General features: G+C 28.7%; 1 protein-coding gene and 1 long non-coding RNA gene across 2 annotated transcripts; one reads left to right on the forward strand and one right to left on the reverse strand.

The window, feature by feature from the left end:
* Positions 1 to 1160: 1160 nt before the first annotated feature.
* LOC133037935 (probable polygalacturonase) lies at positions 1161 to 6661 on the forward strand. The gene is made up of 5 exons (XM_061115738.1): positions 1161 to 1775; positions 2458 to 2578; positions 4362 to 4536; positions 4637 to 4707; positions 5771 to 6661. Exons 1-5 carry the CDS (start codon positions 1428 to 1430, stop codon positions 6448 to 6450), a joined length of 1395 nt encoding a protein of 464 aa, XP_060971721.1. The 5' UTR covers positions 1161 to 1427; the 3' UTR covers positions 6451 to 6661.
* Positions 6662 to 10383: 3722 nt separating this feature from the next.
* LOC133037936 (uncharacterized) lies at positions 10384 to 12083 on the reverse strand. Its single transcript, XR_009687920.1, has 2 exons — positions 11232 to 12083; positions 10384 to 10886 (listed from the first exon to the last, which is right to left on the reverse strand). It is a non-coding gene; the product is annotated as an uncharacterized LOC133037936 (long non-coding RNA).
* Positions 12084 to 15764: the final 3681 nt, after the last annotated feature.

Below are 15764 nucleotides of genomic sequence, written 5' to 3' on the forward strand. Positions count from 1 at the left end.
ATTTAATGTGCCTTTCTTATTTAACAATAAATATGAAGCTCAGGTAAGTGGAGAGCACTTTTTTAGCACTTAGTTTTTTCTACTTTAAATATTTATATCTATCGTTTCATCATATCGATATGCTTTTGCACATTTGAAACTCCATTAACCGTTTCCATCGCTTTCGAGCATACCTCAGTAGTTCTACAAACTTTTCAAAAACTAGATCACCTAATTATTATTTGCTTGAGTACTGCAGTGATAATGTCGTCATTTTATCTATCTTTTTTACACAATACTTTTTTGGTCCCTCGATTCTGTTGATTATTTTTGTTTATCCCCTTCTAATTTTAAAATTTTGCAAATTTATCATCTTTTACTATCATGCTTGTTTGCCCCAATGTTACAAATGCACATTTTCTGTTGAAAAAAAAAAGAGAAAAATAATAACCAAGATAAAACAAGCAGCTTGGTAAAATTTTATTAGTAGTGATCTTAGGTATAATTTTCACTCACTTTTCAAAAAGGATCGAGGTTCCGAATTCTACTCGCCTTCTCTACTATAACTAAATAAATGAAAAAAAAAATAAACAATGCCAAAAACTAGATCCAAAAGATTGATTTGAGGCTTGTTTAGCAAACATAAATTAGTAATTGAAATTTTCTCCAAATTCTTTTAATTATATTGCAAGATTTAATGTCTGAAACTGAAATCATAACAATTGGTATAGTGTAGGTTCTTAGGAATAAGGATATTATTTAAAACAGTGTCAGCAATATAGATAAAATGTTTGTGCGTACGAGCATCATAAAATGTCCCATAACTATTCCCTAAACAAAACAAACACAAACGTGTTAGACGTGAGCCATGGGGGTCGAGTGATTAAGTCCAATATTTCTGTCCCAACAGAACAGATTATCACAACCAATAAAACTAAAACTAGCCTAACTTTTGACGTGCATAGTTGAAAACTTATAACCAGCTATATGAAACCGGTGAAATCATATATATGTACTTTTCTACATGTGCCCACATAATATTCTTACCTCATACTCACGTCCATTACGTCAAAAAAGGTATTCTAAAATTAAATTAGTGATTTCAAAGTCAAGCAAAACCATGGAGTAAAGAAAGATGGTAATTTATTTTTAAATAAATTAATCAATACACTACTCAAGCTCAATATTATATATAGCTTATTAGACGTCTTTGCAAAAAATACCAAAAGACCAATAACTCTACTTTTGTAAAGTGTGGTCTCTCCCAACTCTCACCTCATCTGAGAACTGTCCCAATAACAAGTCAGGTTCACAAAAATCCCCTCTTCTCTAGACCCACTCCTTAATTTTCTTCATTTTTGAGTACATCGAAATAACTACATTTTTTCTTGTTTCTCTTCATTTTGGGGGTTGAAAATATATGTTATACATAGATACAGCTGATTGAAATGGCAATAGTTTTAGCTTTGATTTTGTTGGGTTTGCTGAGCACAAATGGGGTAATTTCAAGCCGAATACAATCAAAGGTGCAGTACTCATCAATGGAGGGGCTTGAGTACTCATCCATTAATTGCAGGTCACACAGTGCTTCATTGACAGATTTTGGAGGAGTTGGTGATGGAACGACACTAAACACGGTGTCGTTTCAGGCTGCAATCAATTATCTGAGTCAGTACTCATCGGACGGTGGATCTTTACTCTTTGTTCCACCTGGGAAATGGTTGACCGGAAGCTTCAATCTCACTAGCCATTTCACTCTTTTTCTTGACAAGGACGCTGTTCTACTTGCTTCACAGGTTATTAACTTAATTATTATTATTATTACCATTTATTTACACACAAACCACATTTACTACATATATTTAGGAGAATAAAAAAGAGTTACTTTTAGATGTACCTGATGGACAGAACAGAATCATATGTTGTCATATGAAAATGTTATGTTATTATTATTAATTAGTATATCTACCAATCTAATTGGTGAGTACTAATGAATAAAATAATATAATATAAACATAAGCACGGCACTTTGATCCACCGCCTGTATATAATTGTGCTCTTATTTATTGTTTAATTTAAAGAAGCATAAAAAAGAGCTACGATGTAATTTGAGAGGAGGAGAAGTGGGAATCACAATTTGATGGGGTCCATGTTATGCGATGTGATATATTTAATCTTAATATGGGCCATATTACATGATTAGATTTCGGCTACATTGATTTTGAAGTTAATTGGTGTTGTGTCCAAGTTTTAATAATTTTTTGTAAAATTTGTTTTCCAGTGAAAATTAATTTGGTGAGCTGTCTAAACTTTTGGATTATTTGTCTGAATTTTCTGACTAGCTATCAAACCATTTTACCAAAAACTATTGAAATTGTGCTAATAACTCCAAAAAAGATGCTATTTTGCCATGAAACTCAAAATTTATTAAATCAAGACACATGATTTATATATTAGAGTTTTTATGTAAATATGTAGGATGAGAATGATTGGCCAGTGATTGAACCATTACCATCGTATGGTCGAGGAAGGGATACAGAAGGTGGAAGGTTCAGCAGTCTCATCTTTGGAATCAATCTCACTGATGTTGTAATTACAGGTATAATAATAAACCAACCTTCATTATTTATTTTAAAAATTAGATTTTGGTTTGATAGAAAATAATAAATTTAATTTTTCTATTTTGGTTGAATTATATCTCTGTTAGTTTTGTTAGAAAAATAATACAGAATAATGACTATTCAACATGAATACACTCGACTTTAACTACTTATTCTAATTAATGAAAAATATAATAGCTGCTTTTTTTGAACCAGAATATCATAGCTATTTATTATTTTGTATTATATGTATAAGAAAAAAACTTATTTATTTGACTTACATATTTTAAATAAAAATTTGTTTTAAACAATTAACACATGAAATGGAATGTGAACATTTATTCCATCAATAAATAGCTTTTTTTTTTTTTGTAGGACATCAATATATAGATAGGATGGCTAGAAGAAAAATCAAACCTAGTTATAAAGTTGTCATAGAGAGAAAAAAAAAAAAAGAAGAAGAAGAAGAAAAAAAAAACTTAGGCATAAAGTTTATTAAAGCGGTGTGATTTTATCTAACCGAACACGTTAAAAAAGTCCCATGTCCCCATGTGTAATCAAACTCAAAATTATTCCACCTACTAAAATATGTCACACATTTTATTTTTAGTTATCAATAATTAACATAGTATTTTTTTATATATCTAAATTTAATTATATTAAAAATAATATTTATTACCAAAATTTTATTATTGCTTTTTAGAAGAAAACTCTAAAACACCACCCAATAGAGTATGAGCGCTAAAAAATGAGGAAGAGGGGATAATATCAATTAATCATAAATTACCCATAATAATATTATGTGCACAATCAGGGAAAACCACAAAACTTTGCTAACAGCAATACACAAGGCATATTTAACAAGAGTGTGAGCAATAACATTAGCAGTTGTAGAATAATGAAAAAGACTCATCCTATCTAAAGGAGCAAAACTACAACCAACGTCCCGAAAAACTAGGCCTAAAAAAAAGTCTAGAGAGACATTATTATTATTAGTCTTACTCAATACTCACTACAATAAGACAATCAAACTTAAATTGAATATTATCCAACCAAGTAAACGACATTGGGTTCCTGCATTACGCAAGGCAAGAGCTACAACGACTTCAGGTTGAACGTGTCCAAATTGTGCGCCAAATACCGGAGGCCAAAACAACACATTCAGTATCACGAACCACCATACCAATTACCATCAATAATATCTAAAGTCCCATCAACATTTACCTTAACAAAATTCATAACAGGAGGCACCCAACTAGGATCAGCCAAAGGAGAAGAAGAAGAGGGCAAAGACTGCCCCATCACCCCATATGAACCCCAACCTGAGACCGAGAAGGACTTTGATAATTTCTGAAAAACCCACGGGTCCAAACAACAACAACCTTAAATCAACTGATTGTTATTCACCATTTTATTTTCCTATACCAAATCCTACATAATATCAAGAACTAATTTCACTTGAGAAATAGGTAAAGGATTCAAAAATTAGTATATAAAACTATAAAAATCAGAGCAACAAATCAAAGGATTACTAGTTGAAACTCATACAGCTCTCAGTATTAATTATTGAGTTAAAATTTGTAGCTATATAAGTGATACTTAATGTAGTATTTGTTATTTATTTATTATTACAAAGTGCATGGTATTTTGAAAAGAGAAAAAAAAAAGAAGTGACAAATGTAACAGCTAGATAAGAAGATTTTTAATTCCTAATAGTTTGGGGGTGCGATACATAGTCCAGCATATTAACTTTCCAAGTAAAAATTAAACTTTGTGAATCAGGGAACAATGGCACAATCGATGGTCAAGGAGAGTTGTGGTGGAAAAAGTACCGTGGTGGAGAATTAAAATACACTCGGCCGTACCTGATTGAAATAATGTATTCAGAGAATGTTCAAATTTCTAACCTCACTTTGCTCAATTCTCCATCTTGGAACATTCACCCTGTTTACACCAGGTTTTCTTTATTCCTTCATTCTTCATTTACAAAAACTGTTTATTAATTTATGTATCAATTATTAAATATATATATATATTAAAATTATGAAATTTTGCAGCAATATTATTGTTCAAGGCATTACAATCCTTGCTCCTGTGACGTCTCCCAACACAGATGGGATTAACCCAGGTTAACTTTCTTTCTCTCTTTCTTTCTGTTTCTTCTTTTTTGAGTTTGTGAAAAGCAGATTAACTTTCTAATCCCAGGCCCTTTATATTAAGTGCCACACAATTTTCTTATTAGGAGTAAACACATTTTCACAAAATGACTATAAATGAAGGAAACGCCTAAAACTGGTACATTAAATTATGTATTTCTATAAACGTAAATAAATAGTTATTTTATTATTTTATATCAAGTTATTTAGGGTAAATACTATTTTGAACCCTGTGTTTTGCAAAAGTTACAGATTGGACCCTGTGTTTTGTTAAATGACAAAATGGACCCTATATTTTCTAAAATAGTAAAAATAGGACCCTGAGCTTAATTTTTGACAACTTTTTTTTTAATACAACCATCTTGAAGACAATGCTTAATACGAACAGATACAAAAAATGTAAACAGTTTTGTCATAGTACTTTTAGATCGGATTATAATTAAACTTTATTTTGACAAAAAATCAATTCAGGGTCCTATTTGTACTATTTTAGAAAATACAGGGTCCATTTTGTCATTTAACAAAACACAGGGTCCAATTGGTAACTTTTGTAAAACAGAAAGTCCAAAATAGTATTTACCCAAGTTATTTATTATTTATTTATTTGAAATGTCAAGTTATTTGTAATTTTGTAAAGTTCAACCAATTTTTTTAACACGTTTTTTTAAAAATTCTCAATAATTTAGAGTACTATAAACAAAAATGAGAAGCTTGACTAGCACAGGAGTTTAAATATTAGTTTTAACACTCCAAAGTACTCATAATTTGGTTATAAATATAATGAAGAACATCGTATGAAATATTGAGCTGATAACGTGTCTACATATATGAAATGGAACATGCAATAGGGTACTAATTCACCATTATAATTGTTTAAAAGAAAAAGCCACTATTTTCTATTATGCTTCATTAGTATCTGTGTTTTTATTAAGACATAGTTTACTCTACTTCAATTATGAAAGGGTACCTTACTTTACTTTGTTATTAATTATGAATTATGTGTTTGTCCTAAAAACAATAAAATGAACTAAGCAGATTCTTGCACAAACACACGAATAGAGGACTGTTACATAGTTTCTGGGGACGATTGCATAGCAGTAAAGAGTGGTTGGGACCAGTACGGAATCGCATTTGGGATGCCAACGAAACAGCTCCTCATCAGACGCCTCACCTGCATATCTCCCTTCAGCGCCGCAATCGCCCTCGGCAGTGAAATGTCCGGCGGAATCGAGGACGTCCGCGCCGAGGACATCGTCGCTATCAACACCGAGTCCGGAATCCGAATCAAAACCGCCGTGGGCAGAGGGGGTTTCGTCAGGGACATTTTCGTCCGAAGAATGACCATGACCACCATGAAATGGGCCTTTTGGATGACCGGCAATTACGGCTCCCACGCCGATAACGGATATGATCCCAACGCCCTTCCTCAAATTCAGAACATCAATTATCGGGATATGGTGGCAGAGAATGTGAGCATGGCCGCCCGATTGGAGGGCATCTCCGGTGACCCTTTCACTGGAATTTGTATCTCTAATGTCACCATTGGATTGGCGAAGAAGCCCAAAAAAGTGCAGTGGAATTGTACGAACGTGGGTGGGATTTCCAGTGGGGTTGTTCCTACGCCTTGTGAGCTATTGCCTCAGAAAACGACGTCGTGTGAGTTTCCTGAAGATGTTCTGCCTGTTGACTATGTTCAATTCCGGACTTGCTCTTAAAGTGCAAAGAACCATTAGTATTTCTCTTTTTCTTTTGTTTTTTATATAAACCGAACAAGAAAATTGAATTTCATATATACCATAAATCCTATACTATTAGCAAAATATCATTATTTTAATAGAAAATGTATTGTGTAAGAATGATTTGTACACTTGGTAATGCTTTTTAAATATACCTCATTGCTTAATAATATTACGATATATTATATAAGGTTTGTAACCAGTTAAAACATGAAAAACAAAAATAAAAATAAAAATATTCTTGAATGCAATTACACATCTATCTATCTACTAACAAAAAATTACGTGCGAGGCACATATATTAAATTTTATGCTAGGTTTTTTTTTATGTTATTTGAAAGTGAGATTATTATTGAATACTGAATGCAAGTGTTTAAGAAAGCTTAATGATTTAAATATGTTCTTAAGTTAATCCAAAAATATACTAAAAATTGATGTTCCAATACTTAAAGAAACATTACTTAAATGGGGGTAATATAAAAAGAAAATTAAAAATCAATATCTAAATTGTTGATAATTGAAGATAGCATTAGTCTAAAAATTGTAGATAAGAAAACTAATGATAGTCATTGGTGGATTTCAATCTTCATTTTCTTTGATAGAGACAATAGTGTAATTTTTGTATTTTGCACTTTTCATTCTAGCCGAGACCGCATATATCTGGATTATCCATTTTTTCTTTGATAAATTGATTATGGTAGTGTCGACAAAGCGGCGGTGTTCCTGCAAACAGTGATGTATTTTCATTTAAGATGATTAGACATGGTGTGCATAATTTATTTAATTAAAAAATTAACTTATGAAAGACATGTAAAACTATTTAATTTTTTAAAAACTACACCTCTGCAGTATAGTTCATTAGTTGGGCAGCATTACACGAAAATATTTTTTCGACAATATTTGCGAACATGACAGCAGATAGGCTCTTTGTATTGTCATCAAGTTCAACATATGCTATAGCACTGTAAAATGCATTATAAGATTGTTAGTATATTTTTTTTATTTTAACTTAATTTCAATAACATCATATGTTTTTTGTAATATACCGTGGTGTAGGAAATCCTTCTTGGCCGCATGTTGGCTTGTCACATATAAATTTTTTTATCGGCACAACAAAAGCCTGTTGTTTCATGAATGAGACGCTTTGCTTTGCAATGTTTGCATCGAGGGACGGGGTGGTAGAGAAAATGCTTCAGATGGCACCTCTTTTAGCAATTGACGAAGTCGAGGTGAGGAATGAAGATGTACACCTTTTTTGTTGTAAAATAATAATTAGGTATCAAATTCCAACTCACATAACATATTGATTTTAATTATAAATTAAAGTGTCCCTTACCACTACGAGGTCTTGTTACTCTTTTATTGTAGGTTGGTCCCCTAGCAAATTCATTTGGGTTCTGATTATATATATTAATATTTATCAAAAACAACATCCAAAATAATCATATGGAGTTTCATCACGTGAATGAAGTAGTTGAGTTTTGAAAAAAAAAAATATGGGATAAATGCAAACCTGATTGAAATTGACATTACTCGAAGATGATGAATTTACAAATAAATTAGTTTCACAATCGACATTGGTGGAAACATTATCTCCACAAGAAGATTCATCTTCATTTATGGTAGTGTGAGTGGAGTCATTTCGCAGTCTTTTTGTTTGTTGTTGACTTGACGTTGCCGTATTCTCGGCAATATATGTGTGAAGATCAATATGACTGGGATTACTACTTACACTAATGTTATTGATCTTAAATGCTTTTTGTTTAGCATATCTCTCTCTTTGTTTTTTACATATTGCTTTCTTTTTTTCGATTGGTAAATCTTTATATGGAATCCGTTTTGAAGGTTCTCTGTCACGATCTTGTAAAATTAAATTATGAACATTAATTTCATATGTATTAGTTTCTTTTAAACAAAACACGTTTTTAAGTTTTAAGTATTTTGTGTATGACATCTTACCATGTGTCATTATGCTAATGCAGAAAATGTTGTAAGAATCCAATCTACACAAGTAAGAAAAAATGGTGTAATAAAGTAATTGCAGACATTAAATTTAAATAATAATAATTCAGAAAATCCATACTTACATGAAACGGTTAGATAAAAAAAAAAAACTCTATATGATTAAATATAGTATAGAGTTTTATTTTTGACAATATTCATTATTTTTGAATATAACATTTGGACAATATTCATTATTCACAATAAAAAAAATAAAGTGATGAATATTAACATTACTTGGGAGAATAAGCAAAGAGAAAAATCTGAAGAAGAAAATAAGCGGTGTAACGGCCAACAAAAAAAATTAGAGAGTATATAATTTTGTTATATATATTGGAATGAAAAAAGAGAGAGAAGAGATGAAATATAAATAGGTTTTGAGTTGATAACATATATTATTATTTTCAGCTAGCTATGATATAAATTAGAATAAGAATGTTCAAATTATAATAGAAAAAGGATTCGAGTTTGGGATTGGGTCAAATTCATCTGGAATCTTAAAAATAGGGGGATTCGAGTGGAGGAAGTGTTTTTGTATGCCTCGGTTGTTGTTGAAACTATTTGGAGAATTCGTAATGAGCTTATTCATGACAACATTCGCCCGAATATTTTGAAATGTATTGACCTGATTAGTTCTTCTTATGCAGAACTTCATGAGGTTGTCTTGCCTTCCCCAACCCCTTCTTTGGAGGGGACTTGGAGGCCTCCTCCTCTGGAGTGGATAAAATTAAATTGTGATGTCAGGGTAGGCTTGGAAAGTATGTGCATAGCGGTGGTAGCCAGAAACCATCATGGGACTGTGGTTCAGATTCACACGACTCAGTTAGATTTTGTGGATGCTTTATGTGGAGAAGCAGCGGCTTGTTGTTCAGCAGTCTCTTTGGCTCTGGAGCAAGGCTTCAAATATGTTTTGGTGGAGAGTGACTCGAGAATAGTCATCAATGCTCTCAATGGGACGGAGTCCCACTGGGCGATTGAGAACTATGTCTCCTTTTGTTCTAGATCCTCTCCCTATTTTAATTGTTGTAATTTTGTTTTTGCTAGTAGAACTTGTAATTTTACTGCCCATAATGTGGCGAATTGGGCTTTTATTCACAAGTTGTACGGCTCTATTCCGATTGACTCTGTTCCGGTGGAACTATTATGTAATGACCGAGAGGTCTAATTTGTTTATTTAATGACACGAATACGCTTATTTTCAAAAAAAATAATAGAAAAAGGAATACATAGATATTTAATTTTTAAATTCTTTATAGCGAACTAAATAATAAATAAAAAAAAGATAAAAAATAAAACAAAAGCTAAATAACAAAAAAATAATAAATAAAAAAAAGATAAAAAATAAAACAAAAGCTAAATAACAAAAAAATAATAAATAAAAAAAAGATAAAAAATAAAATAGCATATACTAAATTGGCAATAATTCATATAATTTTTCATAATTAGTCACTTTTGACAATAATTTTTCTTTTCAATAATAATTGTAATTATCTTTTTCATCTGAATAATAATTGTAATTATCAATATATGTTTTTCAAGGAGAGGTATTTATTATTATTTTTCATTAATTATTATCATTTTTTCAGTTGCATATACTAAATTGGCTTTTGTTTCCTTTATCAAATAGCTTTGTCAAGTAGTCCGTACTCATTATTGGGGGATCCTGGTTTGTTATACTCTCGAACTATTTTCACTCGTTCTGGAGATGATTCGGAGTACGGAAGAGCCGAAGATTTTGATATCAATTTCATCACTAAGTTGCCCGAGTCTACTATGATGGATGAACATGTAGCTGATATTCTTTTAGCAATAAATTCTCCGATTTATAATATTTCTTGTAAGACCGTAAGATTCACTCCACCCAAAAATGATAGTGGTCAATTTTGTCCCAAAAGAAAATGCTCACGTATATAGCAAATTAATGAAGATAATAAGGACAGAGTGATTGTTCAAAAAAAATATGTATACAAGGATAGAGTGATCTAACTAATTAAAGCTGGCAACAAAGATGTTTAAGAGAAACTTGTCAAGTTAGAATAAGCAAACAAAGAAGTCTTGATAGATTCAAAAAAAACAAAACGACGCCAATATAAATAAAATTCCAGTCATTACCGACCACATCTCTGCATCCTAAAGCTGCTTGAAAAAGGAGTAACACATTAGCAATAGCGAATAAAGTTTACTGGTCCTGTTAAAGTCCAGAGGTGGTGCTTTACTTCAAGTCCATTTTCAAAACGCTGCCTTGTAGATATAACCAACTAAAACAAAACAAATACCTCTTTAGCTAAAAATCAATGCAAAGTCATATAGTTAAGTATAAATGTGAGACATAAAGTAGACAAGCAGCAGCTAAATTGCTTGCTGAATCATCAAGGTTAAGGCCCAAAACGGCATCAACAATCGTCTTTGCCATCCTGAAAAATAGCACTTTTATAAATATAAACAAATTCACAAATAGAAAACTCAAAGTCCGCAATTAAATTACAGAATCACATAAGCTTAATTCAATAACCAATTACCAGTAGAGAGCAATGCACTAATGACAGATTCTTTATAAAATAAGAATAGTAAAGGTTGACCTTGAAAATCTCTAATTTTCTTTCTAAGGTCATAAATTCATCTAACAATCAACAAAATGAAAAGTCTTCAACAACCCTTCCCATCTAAAACAATCAAATTCAAATTCAAATACCCAAAACCCCCAAGATCTTGTTTCAAATTCAAAAACCCCAAATCAAAAACAAAAACCAAAAACCTACCCTTGAGTTCTCAGAAGCCTTCTCTGATAAGCCGTACCACAAATAGACAACAAAGACATCAAACTCGCCCTCCTAATCCTCACAGGTTGATTCTTCTCCTTCTTGAGATTGAGACAAAGAATCCCTAAAACTGAAAGGGTCTTCTTCTCCTTCTTCGTCGTTAACGGCGTCGTTTAATCCGTCTGAATAGGTTCTGGAAATGCCTCGGTTTCGACGGCCGTATGTTCTAACGATCATGGTTAACGGTAACGGCGGCAACGGCCGAGATACGGCGGCGATTTCCCAAATTGGGGATTCAGACCCTAAAAAAAGGGGCTTTTTTGCAAATAGAGTGAAATTTGAGGATTTGAATCGCAAATTCTACTGAGATTTCTCTCTCTCTCTAGAACAAATCACAAACTTGAACGAAGAAGAAGAGAGAGAAAGAGAATTTGGTGTTCGAAGCTGAGTTGAGATCCGGCCAGAGATAGTTGGAGGTGAGACGAGTGGACCGCGGCGGCGCATTCATCGAGATGAAGTCGGAGATAATAGCTCCACCACACATGGTTCTCGATCCACAGCACACAAAGCCTAGATTGAAATGGTTATGGAAATTTTAGAGTAAGAGATTGTAAAAGAAGAAAACTTTTTGTGGGTTTTTAATATTGAAGGAGAGAAATCCCTTCAGGTAATCCATCGATACAAGGGATTTTGATTGTAAGCACTTCGACTTGTGTGCCTAAAAGGCTCTGGTTTTCTTTCTCGATTGTTTTAGAAAAATTTTGTGCTAGTAAGAGGTTGTAACAATGGTGACTTTTAACCCTGATTTAATTGAGGGCGATTCAAGTGACGTTTTCTTTTTAAATGGGTGTGATTGTAGAATATTTAATATCAGTTCAAATATTAGTAGAATTTATTTTATTATATATAAATAATATTTTATTATTTTATTAAATAAAAATTAAAAGTTACCCTTAAATTTCTCAAAAATTAAGAATTTCAGTTATATAGGCACACTTTATATAGAATAGATATCTATATTGTTGCAAAACTAATTTTCTTCTCTCTCCTTAACTCTCTTTATCTTTTTTAATTTTTAATTATATTTATAAATATTTAAATATGGGTATGCTCTTAATGAGTATTACCCATGTATGGGTATTTTATTCTTGACCATTGGATCAAATATCTAATCGTTGATATTTATAATCATTAATTAAATATTAAAAAATTTATATTTCGTATTTTGTTATTCTCTATATTCCTAAAATAGATAAAACTATTAATAGAAATAAAAAAATTATAAATGGAATTGTTATTTAAAAAATAAAACACAACTAAAAAATTTAACAAACTATTTTTTTTTCAATAAAAATCATTTTAAAGATTAAAAAGAAAAAAAAAAGTGTATATTTATCTTTTTATAAAATTTTTTCATACTAGAATTCTAAATTGCATTACTGAAAATAAAAAAAAAAAAATAATTTTAAGCTTTAAACTGTAATACACATAAAATGTATAAGATTTTTTTTAAACCTAAAATCTTTAATTTTATAATAATTAACAATTATTTATATGTTTTTATTTTTTTTTTAAAATACTTGAGCTTACCAAATCTATAAGAACAAAACTAATGAAGAAAATTTTAACAAAAAAAAAAAAAATGAAGGAAGAAAAAAGTGGCATAAATATTATTGAATAATGGCAATTGCCAACACAAGAATTTCAGCACAAAAAATTATATTTGACCCCTAGACAAGATTATTATCTTCCAATCCTAGAAATATAATAATGAACAACACCTCATTAGTTATTCTAGGAGAATGATTCATGGTAATATCAAAAAAATCATTGGATGGTAATAATATTTTTCTAACAATGATAGCCTAAGTAAGAACTAAGAAGTATTGTAGCGTTTTATTTTTAAGAATATGAATAATATTAAGACAATTGGATTCCACAATCAAGCTCCTATTCTTCTAATAAAAAAAACACATTAATATACATGTAAATGATTTTTAGTTTTACAATAATAAATTATTAATAAACTCATAATTTCATAAAATAATAAAGTAGTAATTTTAATTAATTTTTAAAAATAATTTATAATTTTTTTTTTCAAATTATTAGTTGTAATTATTATTTCTAATTTTATAAAAAATAAATATAATTTTTTTTTTAAAAAATAATTTTTAGAAACTTTCCATAAAAAGGTTATTGAATTATTACCTTATTAATTTTTTTTAGTTCACATCAATGGGTATTACCCATTAAGAAGTGTTCCATTTAAATATATACACTTATTTATTTATACTAGATGAAAGTTACGTGCCGAGCCACGTAAAATATTTTTTGTTTTTTTTTTTTTTAAATTCTACAATTAAAGGTATGATTATATGAATGATTCGTTTTATTAAAGTAACTAGGGAATTAAGACGCGCTTCGCGCGGTGTTGTCCAACTTTTACAATTTTTATGTATATATATATCATATTTATGTTAAATGATATAATTTGAAATATAATATTTTAACGTGTATATTATAAACAAATTAATAGTGTTGAAACTAAAAATATAATTTGCTATTTTAAAATATATAAAAAAAGTCAAGATTTTGTGGCAAATATTATCGTTATAATTATAAAAAAAAAAAATTGTTTTATGATTTTTTTATAATTATTTTTTTTAAGTTCACCAATCACTTACATAGAAAATAAATACAATATTTTTATATAAAAAAATAATTAAATTGCTTTTTTTATAATTATTTTAAAATTGACAAATATTAAAATGTACAAAAATATATTTTGCATTATCTTCAAAAAAAAAAAATTAAATCTAATTGGGCAAAATAAAAACTTGGGTAAGATATTAATAATCGCCCATAAAAAAATAATATTTTTTAGACAAAGGAAAGTAATGTAGTAAGAATATTATTTATAAGATGCATAGATAAAACCTAAACAATTTTGAAACAATGTGGGACTTTTAGTTTGTGTGGTTTGGTTTTTTTTTAAAAAAAGGAAAATATGTTAGAAAATAAGAAAAATAGGAAGAAAAAAAATTATAAAATGACACATAAACTCTTATTATGCTTTCCTTTGTTAAAATAATTTATATATTTTCTGTCCATATATTTTTGAACAAAAGTTAGTGTAAGAATACTTTGTTTATAATTTAGAAGTATATTAATTATGTAGTTCTTAATCCATATGGGATTTTCACAAATAATAATAAAAAAAAAATTACTAAGAAGTGATATTTCTCAATATTTATAAATATATAAAATAAACTAAATTTATTAAAATTCTTTTAATAGTAAAAATAGATTAAAATATTGTAGGATGCCACCTCATTTTCTTTAGTGTTTTCTTTTATATTTTTATATAGATATACATATTGATTTATTTGTTAAGAACTGATTTTTTTTTTTTAATTTTAAATATTTTGCAAAGATTGAAAAATGTAAAAATATGTGTAAATGAATAATATCTATCATTCACATATTTGATGAAATACATAAAACTTAAAAGTTTAACATTCACAATAGTCTCATATCAAAGAAGTATACATAAAAAAGATATATTTAAGGTGTCTTATTATACTAATAAATATCATATATTAATAAATTAATATAATTTTAATTATTAAATAAAATTAAAAAAAATAATTATAAGAAAATAATTTTTATATAAAATAAATAATTAAATGACTTTTTTATAACTATTTTAAAATTAACAAAGATTGAAAAATACAAAAATATATTCTACATTCACTTTTAAAAAAATTACAATGGGCAAAATTAAGTTCACTAATCACCCACATAGAAAATAAATACAATACTTTTTATATGAAAGAAATAATAAAAGATATTTTTTTATAATTATTTTAAACTTGACAAATATTGAAAAGTACAAAAACATATTTTGTATTCTTTTCAGAAAAAAAATTAAAAAATTAAAACTAATTAGGCAAAATAGATTAAAATATTGTAGGATGCCACCTCATTTTCTTTAGTGTTTTCTTTTATATTTTTATGTAGATATACATATTGATTTATTTGTTAAGAACTGATTTTTTTTTTTAATTTTAAATATTTTGCAAAGATTGAAAAATGTAAAAATATGTGTAAATAAATAATATTTATCATTCACATATTTGATGAAATATATAAAACTTAAAAGTTTAACATTCACAATAGTCTCATATCAAAGAAGTAGACATAAAAAAGATATATTTAAGGTGTCTTATTATACTAATAAATATCATATATTAATAAATTAATATAATTTTAATTATTAAATAAAATTTAAATAAAGAATTATAAGAAAATAATTTTTATATAAAAAAAATAATTAAATGACTTTTTTAATAATTATTTAAAATTAACAAAGATTCAAAAATACAAAAATATATTCTGCATTCACTTTTAAAAAAATTACGATGGGCAAGATTAAGTTCACTAATCACCCACATAGAAAATAAATACAATACTTTTTATATGAAAAAAATAATTAAAGATCTTTTTTTATAATTATTTTAAACTTGACAAATA

The sequence above is a fragment of the Cannabis sativa genome, chromosome 5, assembly GCF_029168945.1.
Source record: "Cannabis sativa cultivar Pink pepper isolate KNU-18-1 chromosome 5, ASM2916894v1, whole genome shotgun sequence".
NCBI classification, from domain to species: Eukaryota; Viridiplantae; Streptophyta; class Magnoliopsida; order Rosales; family Cannabaceae; genus Cannabis; species Cannabis sativa.

Excerpts from the sequence above, each read along its gene's own strand:
- LOC133037935 (XM_061115738.1), top strand. The coding sequence starts at position 1,428 with ATGGCAATAGTTTTAGCTTTGATTTTGTTGGGTTTGCTGAGCACAAAT. Across the intron at positions 1,776-2,457 it reads CTGTTCTACTTGCTTCACAG|GATGAGAATGATTGGCCAGT; the intron begins GTTATTAACTTA and ends GTAAATATGTAG. Across the intron at positions 2,579-4,361 it reads CACTGATGTTGTAATTACAG|GGAACAATGGCACAATCGAT; the intron begins GTATAATAATAA and ends TTTGTGAATCAG.